The 17,457-nt window shown below is 40.3% G+C and overlaps 1 protein-coding gene across 1 annotated transcript; it reads left to right on the plus strand.

Annotated features, from left to right (window-relative positions):
- Positions 1-529: 529 nt before the first annotated feature.
- pitpnab (phosphatidylinositol transfer protein, alpha b) lies at positions 530-15,831 on the plus strand. Its single transcript, XM_079356682.1, has 12 exons — positions 530-799; positions 4,958-4,988; positions 8,064-8,209; positions 9,046-9,137; positions 10,715-10,722; positions 11,012-11,086; positions 11,586-11,669; positions 11,823-11,900; positions 12,326-12,436; positions 12,824-12,946; positions 13,098-13,180; positions 13,669-15,831. Exons 1-11 carry the CDS (start codon positions 783-785, stop codon positions 13,143-13,145), a joined length of 813 nt encoding a protein of 270 aa, XP_079212808.1. The 5' UTR covers positions 530-782; the 3' UTR covers positions 13,146-13,180; positions 13,669-15,831.
- Positions 15,832-17,457: the final 1,626 nt, after the last annotated feature.

The following is a 17,457-nucleotide window of genomic DNA, read 5'->3' on the forward strand; positions in this document are numbered from 1 at the left end:
TGTGCCAGCGGTGGTGGTCCCCGTGTCATGCCCGTATATACTCTGATGGTGAATAACCCAGCTTCTACGTCACTGTGACGGCGATGACGCAGAGGGTGTAGCACACTCTGAAGAAAGCCGATGCAGAGAAGTACCTTTGCATGATTCTGATCTTACATGCTTTTAGTATTATTGCGAAGCCTTTGTTAAATGTTTTATAGTCCATCTTATTTTTTTTTAACATGTTTTCATGGAAACTCCTTATAAAAAAAGGCTATAACAACATCTTGAATGTCTTGTGTGAATGTCGTCTATTTTTTTCTTCTCATAAATCAATCATCACTAGTTAAGTATATTTTTTATTTATAAGGGGAATCATGAGTGAAAAAGGATTTAGTGGTTTGGCTCTTTATTTTTTTTGCACATTAGACCTCAGTGATATATAATGTATTTTTATTGGTAACTATAAATAGACCTTTCTGTGATTCAGTCTTGCTGGACCCAGCATTCACCTCACTGCACCCTTGGGTGCACCCTCCTTTTTCGTGTGTGCTCTGCTCTGCACAGGCCTCGGTGCTCGCGCGCAGCAGCAACGCCGCGCCGCGGCCCCGATCAGGAAGTGAATGTGAAGAAAATAAGCAACTGTGGAGGTAGAATGACATAGAGGGGGAGAGGTGGGAGAGAAACGAGCGGAGAAAAGAAGATACTAATCGGAGGGAGGGATCGACCCTGTGTCTTTGGACCTGTACATTTCAGCTGCTTCTGCTTCCTCTCTAGGATTCTCTGACTTCACCGCCTGAAAAATGCTTATAAAGGAATTGTAAGTAGCTGTGTGTGTGAGAGAGTGCGTGTGTATGTGAGAGGATGTGTGCGCGTTTATCCGTCTGGTTTGCATCGCTGACATTGTGGCCAGTCTCGCCCTGGAGTGGAATTACAGGAGAGCAGGCAGTGTGATGTCGACATCATCGCCCTGTATCTGCTTGGTTACATGTCTGTCCATATTTTATATGCAAATCACACTCCATCACCTCCACTCAGTAAGGCGAGAGATGCCGAAAAAACGCGGCGCGGATGGAGTTGCATCAGCAGCCGGCGCAGGCATGGCTGTGCCCTTCACGTTTTGAATCATAATTCTCCCAAGTATTCTCCTCGTTTGAGCGGATAATAACATATCCTTTGCACTGGTGCTAAAATGATAGATGCTCTAGAGTAGTATTGCTGAGGAAAAGATGTAAGCCTCGCCGAGCCGTGCCGTGCCGTGCCAGCGTCCATCCCTATAAGCCGCTGTGGCCATGTTATTGATGCGCGGTGAAGGTGAAACGCCTGATGGGAGCATTCCGGCATTTACCTCTACTGTGGAGGAACGGAGATAGGCAGATGTGGGTTTAGAGGGGATGCTCGAGGGGATGCTGGGTGGGAGTGGGCATGCAGGTAAGGGAGGTGGTTGCAAAGCTTTAGGGAAGGGGGGGCGAAAGGATGGCAAATGGCGAGTTTTGACGCACCAGTCAGACATTTGTGAGGATGTGGCAGGAAGAGGAAGAGAGTATGGTATCCGAATTGGGATGAAGCGTTGACAGATACATATTCGGCGTTTTGGGGGGTTTTTTGGGGGGTTTTTTTTGCAACTCTACTTTAACACATTTCGTCTGCAGGCCTCAGTGTAAGGCGAGGAGAGCTGACTGAGGCCTGCTCACAATCAGCTGGCACTTGGAAGAGGGCCAGTAAATTGTAGATGGATATTGGGCTTCAAGTGCAAAAATAAGACATTATGCTTCGTTTTCCACTTCTGACAGGCACTCCGGCATTAATGTGAGAAGGCACTCTGTTCATTTTGCCTCAAGGATGTGACCTAGCGTGAAAATAGTCGTTCCCTTCAAATGTTTGAGCATCAGATCGTTTTCATCTCTTCTTAAAAAGATCCTAAAATGATTCTCTGTTGACATTAATACATCTCATTGTTCAGATTGTTATTGTAATTAAATGCCAAGGTCAGAGATAAGTTATTGTACATTGATACACATTTCCCTCTTGGCAGTTTAAACCTAAAATAACGCTTTTTTTTTCTAAAACAGAATCAAAGGTAGTTTGGTTGAAATGGTCATACATTTAAAATTACACATAACATCCATTGCTGTCCTCATTTCTCGCATGTATTTAATCAATTGATGGGCTGGCAGCACCAAAAGCTGCAGGATGAGAGTGATGGCATGGCTAAAGATCTGAAGTGATTAGGGAGAGTCTGGGTCTCAGCAGTCTGCCCGCAAATTAATTAAATCGGTCACGATTAAATGTTGAATGCACTTATAGACTGTCAACACATGAGGCACACCACCAGGCCTACACACACTCTCACACACACACACACACACACACACGTACATACTACACACACTGAGATGTCATCATGGGGGTCAAGAGACAGTGAATTGATCCACGTCCAGATGTAGCACAAACTCTGCACTGCTCACCTGAACCACTGACCTAAATAACTCCTGGTCCACTTTTTCTCCACTTCTATGAGCTCTGGCACTTTTCCACAGCATTGGAAGAGACAAAGGTTAAAAAAAAAAAAAAAAAAAAAAGAATAGGAGAAAGGAAGAGAATAGAAGAGTCAGAGAGAACACTGGAAGATAAGACAGGAAAGATGTGCAGGAAAGAAGGAGGGTGTTTGTTTTCTGAAGAAGTACAGAGACACCCGATCCTCCTTTTGAGACCTTTAGTGCAAGGAGGTTTGCAGATAGAGAGAGAGAGAGAGAGAGAGAGAGAGAGAGAGAGAGAGAGAGAGAAGATAACAAGCATTAAGGTGACTTGACTTCCTGCTTTTACTTTGCCCAAATTCAGCAAACTATTAAACTGTTGCCCTTTTTAAGATTTTACTCACAGTACCATCATCTACACCTTATGTACACTCTTATTTCTGGGCGTTTGAGCAGTACAAGTACTATAGTGTATATATAGGAGAATATATAATATATAACAGAACAACTACTAGAAAACTTGATTAAAAAAATAAAACAGTCTCTAAGTTTGATCAATGTGACTTTATCACCATTTTTCCCCTCACAGTTTCCACTGTGTCTGCCTTCTTTGCAGCATCTGGTCTCCCATGCGATGTCTGGCTTGGACTCAGAGCCAGATTACAGTCAGTGGCGAGTGGGAAGCAGTTGGGATTATCAGAATTTAGGCATACATCACACAGTTACAAAACAGTCAGAGAAGCTGCATACTGTACAAGAGAACTGTGCTGCTTCAGAACACACTAGTGTCAGGGGAAGGAGTGCAGTTTCGACGTCCAGCTATATATATATATATATATATATATATATATATATATATATATATATATACATATATATATACATATATATACATATATATACATATATATATATATACTGTGTTTTTGAGTGGGCCGATCTGGACTTTTGACTGTGACTACAACACCAAAGAACAAATCTTTTCGCCCTCCTTACACACGCACACACATTAAAGAAACAACTGTTCCTTAACAACGAGGATCAACACATTAATCTACTTTTATACTATCATCACAGTAAATGTGTGGACAGGTAAAACTGTCATGAATCTGTTCGGCGGCATAGCAGCTTCAGGCCCAAGTTTTTGGGATTAATCGTGCTGTTTTTCTTGCTTCAGTGAAGCATTTTCTCATCTTCTCCTTAGAACTGAAATAAAAAGATAATTAATTTCCTCCTGCTGATTCACTGTCAAGTGAAATATCATATTTGAACGCCTAAAGGACTGCCTGACTGCCTTTTTGTGTCAATTTAGGAATTTATTTTTTGGTAAAAGGCTCATGTGACATGGCAGACAGTTTAAAAGTGACTAACTTTGGAAAGACCCCCAAGGCAGGCTTTTCTCTTCCCAGGTCAACATACACATGCTCTAAAAATGAAGTCACTTGTGGACTCCTTGAATTAGCTACTTATCAGGATGCAAGTCAGGACCATGACAGTCTGACTGTCATGTAAGTACACATAGAGCCCATTGAACTGTTTGTCACAAATCCGCATGTGCTGACTGCGGCTCAGCTCCTCAGCAGCATCATGGAAAAGGGTGTATCGAGCTGATTTGCCAAGACGTCGGTTCATGTTGTCAGTGTGTCACTCTATGTTAATCCAGGTCACAGTGACAGTTCATTCATAGCAAATTAAAGCCACAATGAGTTTCATCACAGATTCAGCTACACAGTGTTGAGGGATTTTTTTCTCAACAGGCTCGTACGCTAGTTTGTAAAGGGAAGCTTCTTAATTTATTTATGTACAGTACAGTCGTAGTGCATGTGAAGTAGGACTGAGGGGATCCGATTTTTATTAAAGAAATTCAACAACTATCCCTGTGGAGAGAAAAACGAAGATATGTTGAGTCGATTAAACAAGCACTTTGAATTGCCTTGTTGTTGAAATGTGCTCTATATAAATAAACTTGCCTTGCCTGAACATGTTTCAATCTAAAGGCAAAGTAAACCAAAATACACTCACTGAGTGTCTGGATTTATTTATAAACTCAAACCTTTCCACCGTGGGGAAAACAAGCTGAAGCCGTTTTCACATATCCATAACTGAAAATGTCTAGAAAGCGTCAGGTTTGCAGCCCCTGAAATCCTCCCGAGTCACTCGTTCACACATTTTTTTTCCTTTCATAAATCTTTCAGTTGTCAAAGTAAGTTTTGACAACTGAGTCTCTCATGGATACATCTCACAAGGGCGACCTCTAAGTCACTAGTGATGTATTTTCTTAAATTTGTCCTGCTGTGTTCTCACATACAGTAGGCTCACTCTGACTTATAAAAAAAATACGGTAGGACTACAGGGTGACGTTGGACAAGAAAAATGTCTGCATCTATGTCTCTATGCCCCAAAAACTTTCAGGAGTTTTGTGCATGTGAAAAAACATAATACAATGTTACCTGAAAGTGAAAACTTTTAACGAATTCATTTTCTGTTTCCTTCTCTTACAGTCGAGTGATTCTTCCTATCTCTGTGGAAGAGGTAAGTGTCATTTTTGTATATTTCAGTTTCCAGCCATCAATGGTCCAAGGCCCGCCTGTTGTTATCTAATTCCTGGTTCACAGTATTTGGAAATGTGCCCGTCATTGTAAAGCAGCTCTTCTTTTGGCGGGATTAGTTTTATTCGTGTTTATTTTCAGTACTACTCTTTTTGTACTTTTTTTCCCCGTACTCAGAGAAAGAGCTGCATCGATCACCTTGTGAGATAAGGTGTTGTTGAAGATTGCAGCTGCTTTCAATCAGATATCAAATAGAGCCCATTGAATGAACAGTCAGCAGTCTGTCCCTGTCCTCGTTTCTCTCTGTGTCCCCTGTTCTTACCTCTGGAGTTCACTCCTGCTTCTATTCAGGTCTGCATTGTAAATGAGACACCTGAAACTACCTCCACAACTCCCCTGAATGACACATGCCCTTTATATTGTGTGTTCACACGAGGACTGTTTGACTGATTTCCCTGTCGATTAAAACAGAAATTCACATTCAGACTAAAAGACTTGTCTAAATCTAAAACAACGATATGCATCATAGGAAGTCGTTGTTCCTTTCTTTTCTTTCTGGGTAAACAGAGTCAGATTGGTTTGTCGAGTGTGGCTACCGTTAGCATTGCTAGCATCACCGGCCTTAAGTCCCACTTGCAGGTATCTTCTCACATAGCTGTGCTGAATGTAGTTATGCATTGTCCTGCTCCAGACTGTCCTGGGGTTGTATATGCAAGTTTAAACTAACACAGCCAACATTCAACTTTTATTATCTTCATTTTCTTGACCATAATGCCGTCAAACTGCACTGCATCTCTGTGCTCGTTTCCATCCAAGAAGAAGTGCGTGGCCCGTTCGCCGGATCGACAACCCCAGCTAGTGGCAGACAGCTGCGTTACAGCTTAGACACAACATTTGAAAAGCATGGCATGCCAACATTGAGGAAGACAACACTGAATCCTTTAAATGTCCAATCACACCCATAGCTAAAATCTTGAGCATATACTTGTGTTTCTGTCCCTCTTTTAAGGAAATACACTGATTACTAAACATTTAGATTATCTGCGTAATATACTGAAAGATTTATATTTTGTCTATGTATTCTTTTTACATTTCCTCTGGCTAATGGAGGCTTCAGATCTACACATGTTGCTCTCATTAGTGTGTGTGTGTGTGTGTGTGTGTGTGTGTGTGTGTGTGTGTGTGTGTGTGTGTGTTTGTGTTCCTTTAACATCATCATACCTCCACACAATGGGGCAGGTTCCTTTTAAGGCTGCAGCACACTAAATTGTGGCCGGGCAAATGTTGCGTCGCGATTCAACGCAAGAATCTCAAAAACGAATTCTTTGACTAAAATGTGATCGACTGAGACTGAATACAGATGAGGAACATGCCGTCTCTGAAAGCATGCAGGCCCCCTCTGTCAGTGAATCACATCCGACCAGAGCTTCACACCCCGACTCTCTGCAGAAGTCCTGTTCAGAGAGTCCTTCTGGCTCTGTTGTGAATTAAGGCAACATAATCAGATTTTCTTAAAGTATATTATTTTCACTTGTTGTCAACAGTTTCGATTTAATTATATTTATTTTCAAAGGTCGCAACATAACTATGATATATTGAGATCCATCTCCTTAAAGCCTTTTTGGAGAAGTATGTTGTAGGATCTGTTCTAGCCGAGTGAGTTAAGCTCCCATAGCAGTTTAATCAGCTTTTTTTTTAGGGAGGAAAGAGAAAGGTTGTAGAAAAGCCTCACCCTGAAAGGCCAAGTTAAATTATCATTGTCTAGCATTTTTACCCAGGAGGCTTCTCTGTTCCTGTATCCATTTATGTAGTCGGCAGCTGACTTGAGGGAAGCGCTTTAAACCTGTATGGCACAGGTTTGTCAAGGCTGTGTCTCTTTGCCTTTCATCACTGATGCTGTGGAGAAGCGTAACATTTTAAAAGCACATCAAAGGTTAAAAGGTCATGGCTCAAAGAGAAGTCTCTGGAAAGTGACTCATTTGTTCTTTATGTTCACCTTCTCTGCACTCAAAAGTTGCTAGAAGAAGTGACACAATGGTGACATTTGACGCAGATGCAAAAAGCAAAGTGAGGGGACGCTTCAAAAAGAAAAGGTTCTGTGGTTATTATCACATTTTACCAACCTAGTCCTTCTTGAAATGTGATCAAAATCCAGCCTCTCGTCACTATCCCCGTTCAGTCATTATGGCTCTCATCAGTTAAACACAGGTCGGTCTTATTTTTTTTTACTTTTAAGCTCAGGCTAAACAGTGACCTCTGAAGAAAATATTTGCACAGTTTGAGGCAGAAAAATTATGTTTAAGTTGATTGGAGGGATTTGTTTCTGGTGTGGTTGTACCCACATGAGACACAAACGTGAATGTATTGAAGAATGTGTTTTAACCACATATATCATATTTTAACAATATCAATGACTAGATGAAATTGACTGCATGGTACTATAACATGTTTGTCTTCATGTGACTATAACATTGTGTTGGTTTAATTTTGCATCATTGTTTTCACATTAAGTAACAGGACAGAGGATGTAACTGTAACGTCAGTCTTGTGCAAACATTAGAATAATTCAAACGGCACCATCATGCTCAATCTTTGTGATGTCACAACTCTGACTGCTCCAGCTTTGTGCAGAGGTTATATGGTGGATTAGACGTGATTAAGAAAATGAAAGAAGCCATTGTTCCTGTGTTGAAACACTCACATGCTGCAAACTCAGGATCAGGAAGGTGAGGAATGAGAGGAAGGAAGGATGAAAGGAGTTGAAAGTGTCCAGTTTGTGGAAGAGGAAACACAATGGGTGAACAAAAAAAAGTTGACAGGACAGGAAGACTAACTGGAGTGTGTAGCAGATTAAGAGGATTCAGGGACACGGACAGGAAAACGGTGGGATCAAGAAAAGGATCAGAAGAAGAAGTAATCCACAACTTAAGATTGAAATAGATGCACTGATGAAACATGAAAAAAGAAGGATATGTATGTGGAAGCTTACTTATCTACAGGATAATATGTTAAACACACATTCCACTCCATTCAAACCTCTTTTCCTGTCTTTTTGCAGTACCAGGTGGGCCAGCTCTACTCTGTGGCTGAGGCCAGTAAGAATGAGACCGGCGGAGGAGAAGGAGTGGAGGTGCTTAAAAATGAGCCCTACGAGAAAGATGGAGAGAAGGGACAGTACACACACAAAATCTACCATTTGCAGAGGTATGCATTCATTTTCATACTTAAAGAGGCAGGAGACACCAAGAAACGTCAAGCAGGAAGGCAACATCATTAATCTCTCCCTCGGGGCCTCGTCTCCTGGCTTCAGTCCATTCATATATTTGTCTGCCTCAGTATATTCTCTTTAAAGTCAATAAGAGCCTAGTAAGCTAAAAAAAACTTCTACTGCTTTTTAAGCAGTGGTTTGCCAAAAGATTGATACATTTCATGTTTGTGTGGTAAAAACGACACTGTCGCCATCAGTAGGGTTAGCTTAGGTTAGCGTTAATGCTGAAACCTGCTGAAAAGTATTTGAAGGAAACAGCAACGCTAGCATATTTGTTTGCCTGTACTTAGTGGTACTTTAAGTTAAATGTTGAAATCATTAGCATTTTGGCAATTTCGCAGTTCACTTATTTCAAAAATAAGTGAACCATCATGAACGTGAAACACCACCACATCCATCAGGTACAAGTTTACACTCTGGGTTTACACAAGTTTACACTGGTGGTGTTACGGTAACGGTTGTTTTTTTATTATAATATCATGAAAGTGCTCCATTTGGAGGATTTGCTTGTTGAACTAAATTTGGTTTTATATTAACTTCTTAATGCCACAGAGCATATTTTCTACGAATACTCCAAAGTACAAACTTCTGGGTTGGCCTACAAGAGTGTGTCATCCCTAAATCAGTGCTAAAAGTTTTGGTGAACAAGTAGCTAACCCTACTTTTTATATTCAGCTTGCTTTCAAGATTTAAATATTGTGAAGTAAGGAACAATTAGATTAGTGGAGTACTTATTAACTCAGCCTGGCTTTGACTTTTTTCCCTCCTGCAGTAAAGTGCCGTCATTCGTCAGAATGTTGGCTCCGTCTTCAGCTCTGAACATCCACGAGAAGGCCTGGAATGCATACCCATACTGTCGCACAGGTAGCACACTCTTTCACACACTTTCACACACTTTCACACACACAACACAAACACAGGATTTTCATATTATGGCTTCTACCGGTATTCAATATTATAACCTTAACCCTTAAATATATATACATATTCAATGCCAAAGGTTTCTCCAATAGAGATATGTTTATACAGGTTTGAAATGACGGATGAGGCAAGGAATACCAAATAGAGAGGAGTGATGAAGGGATGAGGGAAGGGGTTGAGAGATAAAGGGACACTGTAGATATTTGGGTTGATGACTGATGACCTCAAGAGTGGAACGGACTCATATCAACTGAGGTCGGGTGGCTTAGATGAAACTGGCTGGGTTGCAATTTAGTAACGGTGTCCAGTAGTTGCACTATGTTACGGTGTCCAGTAGTTCCTGTATATAGGATAGTAGGAAGGAGACGAGGGAGAAATAGAAAGTGAAGTACAAAAAAGGGGTTGTGGGGGTAGGGATTTCAGAGCAGAGTCCTAGGGGAGAAGAACGTTCGTACAACATGGAAATGAGACCAAACCGAGTCTTTAAAAAGAAATCCATTAGCACATACATACTGAGTTTGGATTCTTTGGATGCCTTTAGCTGTTCTTAATCAATAACATAATGTCTCAAAGTACTTTTGGAGGCTGCATCACACCAATAATAATAACTGAAAGTGGGAGTTTTGACAAGATAAGAGGTGCGTTACTGTTCCCCAGGGGGAATTTGATGGAGGCAATACTCCTTTAACAGCTCAGCAAATAACTCCAATAAGTGACAAGCACAACAATGAACTGGTGTATTAAAGACACAGTACACACCAAATACCACACTAAAATAGAGATTTGTAAAATCATACATATATAATATTGCTCAGGCATTATAATAAATACAGACACTCATAATGCATACAACGTTATGCAACAGAAGTTTAGAATTATAGACGCCAATACATATCTGCTGTTAGAAACCTGCCCGAACTCAACCACGAGTCAGATAGAGGAAAAGACATCTCTTCATACATAAAACTAAATCTTTAATGGTGAAGCACTTTGTGATGGCAGTTTAAGAAAGGTGCAATAAATTTAACTTACTAAGTAATATTGATTTTAAATTACCGGTAGTTACTAAGGAAATAATAATGCTAATTAAAAATCTTCTAAACTTCACCTTTAAAAAAATGAATTATCTGTTGGATTGGCTGTGGTACCTATAAATGTGTGTGAGATGTAAGTGTGGATGTCTCTTTCTTCCTCTGAGTCTTGCAGTCTCTGTCACCTTGAAGGAGCTCTTGAATAATTAACTGTATGTCCAGTGAGAGGAGCCATGCAATCACTCAAGTCTTTCAGACAGAGATCATGCACACGCTGCAAGCTGCCAGGCAGCCATCTTTTATACAAACACACAGGACAATAAAAAGACATGACCAGGAATCACACATACACACATTACTCACTTAAAGATGTAGTTGGACAGGTCCCCTGAACACTTTAAACTGTCCAGGACTGTTAGAGCTGTTTCATCCATGTTTTTGTCTTTTCTTTGTGTTTGCTGCGGTGCTTATCTTCATCTGGCTCTGCAGTCATCACTGTAAGTATTTTTTCTCTTTTGTATGTTGTAAATGTCATGCATGTTAATAAAAAAACGACAAAGATGTCTGAATGCACAAAGAGGGAGGAAATTCACCTGAAAGTTGAGTAAGACATTTGATCTATTTCATTAACACAGCAGCAGCAGCAGCACGGATACTCTGTATGTCTGTATGTGGGGGGAAAAGGGTCACTAAATCCTGTCTATGTTATTTTTGAACTTGCTTGCGTATTTTCCTGTGGGCCGTTCTCCTTTCTGTACTTGAGGATTGTTTCCTTTTTCTCTGCAGAACGAGTATATGAAAGACAACTTCCTGATCAAGATCGAGACATGGCACAAACCTGACACAGGACACCTTGAAAATGTAATTGTTAAAGACTGAAAAGATGTATTTTGTGTGTTTAGGCCAATGTGTAGGGTTGCATGAAACAATGCAAGTGATAAACAAGAGCCCACTTTGCACCTTTTACGCGATATTTTTAATTCTACTGTATCACACACCTTGTGGGTGTTTTTCCTTCGTTTCCAAGTCCTGTAGCTGGTAGCTATGTACCGCCAGCATTTCCCACTGCTTCAACATGTTTACTTGTATTCTAATAAAAAAATGCTTAATTAATTCTGTGCATGATGTACAGAAACGATCCCCTATTTATAGGCTACTTTAACTTTTGAACATGCAAAAATAAATATTTATTTAATCCATAACAACCTATTTCTTGCAAAAATGCTTAAAGACACCAAATTATTTGTCAGTGAATGTTTTGACCTTTTCAAAGTCCTTAAATATTGATTTACATCATATGCACTCTCTGTTAGCTGTTTGCAGAGACTTGTGCCTGTATCTACCTCTGCTTCTGTTTCAGGTACACGGTTTGGATGCAGAAACCTGGAAGAAGGTGGATGTAGTCTATATTGATATTGCAGACAGAAGCCAAGTGGATTCCAAGGTTAAACCATTTGTTTCTTTAGATCCATATTGGAACGCTTGCATCAATAGGTTTATGACTAATTCCATCTCCACTGTTTCATCCATTTTTATCATCTCTCTCTCTCTCTCTCTCTCTCTCTCTCTCTCTCTCTCTCTCACTCTCTCTCTGCAGGACTACAAGCCAGAGGAGGATCCCTGCAGGTACAAGTCAGTGAAGACAGGACGAGGCCCTCTAGGACCAGACTGGAAGGTAAAGGGTCTAAAGTTCATGTCATGGCTATGGTGCTCATTGTAGCATCCATGGGTTAAAACTCTGTTCTCGCAACATTTCTTGTTTGTCTTCAGCTGTTCAATCCATTAAAGGCAAAAAAAATTAACGATCAGAAATCATGTAGTAAGTGATGTAGTAATTATGTAGGACCCTGTGGGCTTGTGGGAATGAAATCATGTCACATCATAACTTTGTACTTAAATGTCCTATTTTCATTTGAAATTAATAAGTCAGTCAAAATGTAGGTGCAAGTATTCCGTCAAATGTTATTGTCGGTTGTGATGACAAAATACTGCTCAAGTTGTCATGTAGAGATGATGTAGGGGGGCTGAGCAGGAGGCATTATCCCATCAATTTATGTTAACGTTTCTAAAAGTCCTCTCTGCATGTCTGTGAACTTTCAGAAGGAACTTCCGAACAAGAAAGACTGCCCACACATGTGTGCCTACAAACTGGTCACCGTGAAATTCAAGTGGTGGGGCCTGCAAAATAAAGTGGAGAACTTCATTCAAAAGGTTTGTTTACCATCGTGACCGCGGTGCTGCATTGCAGTTTGTCACCGCATATTAAGGTCAGCTACTCTGGAAGGATTTATGACTATAATATTTGGATGTGATATTGTAAACGTTGATTTAAGGACGGCTGTGCCAATGTGTCTCATATTGTGTGAAGGCAAACTGTGTCACTCTTTGCAAGCTTGCCAGAGATGACTAGTTAGTATGAAGTTGTATATTTGGGCTGCACCAGCCTCTAGTGGACAAACAGGACATTATAGGATACAATTTTGATTATATTATTTGAACAATTAACTAATTATTAATTATATTAATTATATTAATTATTAACAATGATTCCATTCAAACAAATGATGACTTATCTTTTTGTGTATTTGTGATTTCCAGCAAGAGAAGCGTTTGTTCACTAACTTTCACCGTCAACTGTTCTGCTGGATCGACAAGTGGATTGACTTGAATATGGAGGACATTCGTCGCATGGAGGAGGAGACACGCAAGGAGCTAGATGAGGTGGGCGCTAAAACTAAAGGAAGAGCCAGATGATGAAAGTCGGTTTCCATGTATAATTTAGTTAGTAATAAATCACTAAACACATCCTCCTGCGTTTGGATAAGAAGTTTTTAACATCTTCTTTATTTTGGCTTTTCTTTGTGCGCATCAGATGAGAGTGAAGGACCCAGTTAAAGGGATGGTGGCTCTAGAAGACTGAGGCTGTGTTGGACCGTGAATGCTGCTGCTCATCAGGTGAGAACTTCAAATGTCTCCTGAGAACTCTAACTGCACTCTTGTTATCTGTATAGACAGACCCCTTTAAATATACATTTATTTTAATTGGAAGTATCTGCTGGCTATATATTCAGATGCATCTGTTCCTGCTCCAGTTGTACAAAAATGAAGCCAAAATAACCCTGCAACATACTGCGCAGGTGACTTATTTTGGTAAGCTGCAGACTCTGTCACGGTTTTGATGTCCCATAGCGTCTGCTTACCAAAACGCACATTTAGCCGAGCAATAAAGCAGAGAAAGATCCCTCCGGTTGGTACAGACTACAACATAGCTTATTATTGTGATGGTTAAATATAGTGCAACAACTCTTGTGTTGGTGTTAGTGACCCTTATTCTGCCCAACTTGTCCAGCAGCCCAAAACCAAGTGGGCCAGGTCCCCCCTTTCCTAAACTCTTTACCCAAGCCTTTTTTTTAAATGTTCTTTCCTCTTTGTACTTCTTCCAGATAAGAATACCCAGACACCAGCGGATTCACATCCTCCTCCTATTCCAACTGACACAATGTCTGACCGGCCAGTCCAACAACCCCCACCCACAGCACCCCCGGCTTCCCTCTTGCTACAGTCTGGTTTTCAGGGACCTGGACCCAGTAAACTCCATCATGTCCCTCATCCCCTCCCATCCATCTCTATTTGTTTCTCACCATCCAGTGTCCCCATCTTATGAACTGCTCTGAGGCCTCCAGTAGCAACATTAGAAATCTTGTCAGTCCTCTCTCGCTCTCTCTCTGTCAGCCTCTGAACCGTTCTAAACTACAGAGAATAGTGTCATTTATCTCTGCAATTTAGGATTTATTTCTATTTAAGATATCCCACAGATTTGTAAATATACAGAAAAACCATATATTGGGGGAGCTGAAAGTTGTATTGAAATATACAGTATATATAAATATATATATATAAATATATAAACAGGGTTTTTAAAATGATTTTGTTTGTAAGTTTGTCTGCGTATTTTTTCCAGACCAAGCTGTATCTGCTCAGTGTTGAGTTCTTTCCTGATTTGTCATCGTACCTCCTTCTCTCCATTCGTGTCTACTTTAATGCAGTGTTTCCTTCTGTTGCTGTTGTCCACAAACCATCGCTGCAAGGTCGGGATTTTGCTAGCCTGTTCTGCTGTACTCCTGACCTATCAGTTTGGATTTTTTCCCTCGTAGCTTCCTTAATATGTTGAGGCATTTGATGGCTTTTCTGCTGCTTCGTGAGTTTGTATGCGCACGCTTCGGTTTATGTGTGTGTGGGTGTTTATAGGTGTGTGTGTGTTCCTGTAGTGTTGGAAAATTATCAAGGTTTCTTGTTGTTGTTGTGTTTTTTTTGTTTTTTATTCTTTTACCTGATCATTTCTAGCTTTACAGTTTCACTTGGCTGCTCGCACAGACTGATAACAGTTTAGTAATTTAAACATACATTGTCACTCACACACACACACACACACACACACACACACACACAATCACATAAACAAAGACAGAAAAGTAGACAAGGATTGATATAAAATACATTAAGGACCAGCCATCAATCACACCGTCTCGCTTTGTTCTTCTTCTCTCTCCTTTCACCCGTTTAACCCTTTCATGGCGGTGATTTTAGCATCATAGATACACTTCTCCTCCCCGCTTACTGTAGATAGATAAATGGTTCTTTCATAGAAAAATGTCATCAGTTCTTGCCCTGTCCCCCATCCCATCACTTCCAGTGGATAAATGGTCTTATCCAGCGATAGCAATAACTACCATGACACGTTGGTCTCTCCTGTATCATTGCCGGTCTATCTCAGTCTGCTGTCTGTAACCTAAAGACTAAAAATGGTTTAAGTAAAGCAGAGCACACGGTCAAGGATTGTGAAGATGTTGATTGGTCATTAAGTGCTGGTTTATTGTGTTTGTCTTTGGATGACCTGGGTTTTGTCCTGCTGGAATCTCAAGGTGGTTATTTGTGATAGTGTGTTTTTTCAGTATATGCATGAGTGTTAATGAGTGATGTACAGTAGCGTGTCTATGCTGGCTGGGTAAAGAGGGGAGGAAGTAATGGATAACTTTATGATGTCTGTTTGGCCTCCTTTGTCCTCATTTTTTTCAATCCTCTGTTTTTATATCCATATTTTTTCGAATGTGTGGAAACTTCAAAGAGCAAGCAACAGTTCACATAAAAAATGTTGGTGTTATCTATCTTAAAGCTCCTGTGACGAATTTTTCATCTGACTATCAAGTAGAATGACATTAATAGGGATGCCTGTATATGCCCTTCAAAAGTTAAAGAGACCATCAGGAAGAAGCTTGACTATTTCTATAATGTTATTTTTAATGCCTGTAAACACTGCTCCGGGGTAGGTGTCAGACAAGAGCAGCATGAGATTGTTTTCATCCGAAAAATCAACTCACTAATATACAGAACACAATCTGCAAAAAGACACAGCTTGTCATGGAAACTGACACAAATCAAAAGTTCCTCACAGGAGCTTTGAGTCCAATAACAGCCGTCAATATATCTTGTATTCGCCATAAGGATACCAAGCTGAAAAGACCCATTCAAGGCAATTCGAACCATGTGAAAATAATCAAGGATAATTTGTCCTTGCCTCAGAGGAACTCCTTTTACAATTTTGAAAATCAGTGCTTTCCTTCAATCTTATTTATTACCATCATTCAAAGTTGTTACAGCCATCACTACTTCCTGTTGCCTCCTCTTTAAAGAAAGCACGTGTCCAACCCTATACCTCTCTGTGTCCATCAAGCATCTCACTCACTGTCTGTGATGGGGTTACCAACTGAGTCATGGAGATCTGTGGATGTACTGTATGTATTGACTCTGTAAATAGTAAATAAATTAATGTAGATGAACACACGTATATAGATCAGACTGTCCTGCCAAACCTGCAGCTCACTTTCTTGAAACTTGATCCGCCTTTAACATTGCTAAAAATTCAACGTTTCACAGAAGTCTCTCTCTCTCTCTCTCTCTCTCTCTCTCTCTCTCTCTCTCACCGAGGTTTTATTGTAAGGAGTTAGAGTTGCTGAAAAATATCATCATCTCTCGTTGTTTAAAAAATTTAGTAGTTGATGGAAAAATGAGTGAGAACAAAACAAACACCCTGTTAACTATCTCCCCTCCTTAACACATTCTTCCCTCACAGGAACCATGTCTCATTGGCAGGACGGTGCATAAATATATATTTTTGTTCTGAGTGTTGTTGTACCTCTGTTGTCAGTCTCTGAACTACACTCTCACTGAAAGGGAACATGTATAACGGCAGCTTGGGTCACATCATTGATCCACATAACTAGCTAATGGTGTCTCTAAATGGAGCCTCAGTGAAAGTCAGTTTTTCCCTCCTGTGGTTAGTTAAGTGAACTCAAGGGAAATTATTCTACATTTAAGAGCAGCTTCAACCAGGTAGCCTACTGGAGGCTTGGAGTGTATAGCTATGGGCCATATTCAGAAGGTGGCAATTTTCTTTTTATGTCAGTGGGAAGCTCAAAGGCTGTTAAGCTGCATTCAAGATTGCTAAATGAGGGAATCTCACTCTAACATTGTTCTGCTTAGGCTATAGATTGATCGAAACAGAAAAAACATTTTTCATAAGCCAAACTCTAACTAACAGCTAACAATAGCACACCACTGGCTAACACTACTGTTAGCAGGGAATTTTAGTTATTTATTATGTGTTTGATTGTCAAATGGTATTGCTATCTTTAACGAAGTTGAAGGTGAACTTGAGCTGTTGTTAATTTTAGCATCCAGCTAATTACGAGCTTACACTCATGGAGTTAAATCCGACAATTAACATCACTGTTAGCTGGCTAATGTAATCCCCAGATCGAGCGCTTATGTCAAATGTCTTGCTGTGGCTGTCTATTGTCTTTAAAGTTGCTGATCAATCTGAAAGCAGTGAAATTACAACAAGCTATCACATACACTAAACTGATGCAACCTGGCATTCAGCAGAATGATGATATCAGTATAACAACATTTTAGCTTTGCACCCTGAGCATTCTGCCACTGGAAAGTCGCCACTGTCTGAATATTGTCAATATAGCAAAAAAAAGCTCAGACAATGTACATGGTTGTTTGACAAAAGATATCGACAGTTGGTCCATTTAAAGGGCCTACAGATACCATTTAAACTTGTGTGAGAACATGGTGTAACAGAGACAATCTCATAGATATCTGTTGTTAGATTCCTTGATTTATAATGAGAACATGAAAACCAAATGATTCCACAACCCCCAACTGTT

This window comes from Symphodus melops, assembly GCF_947650265.1.
Source record: "Symphodus melops genome assembly, chromosome: 11".
NCBI classification, from domain to species: domain Eukaryota; kingdom Metazoa; phylum Chordata; class Actinopteri; order Labriformes; family Labridae; genus Symphodus; species Symphodus melops.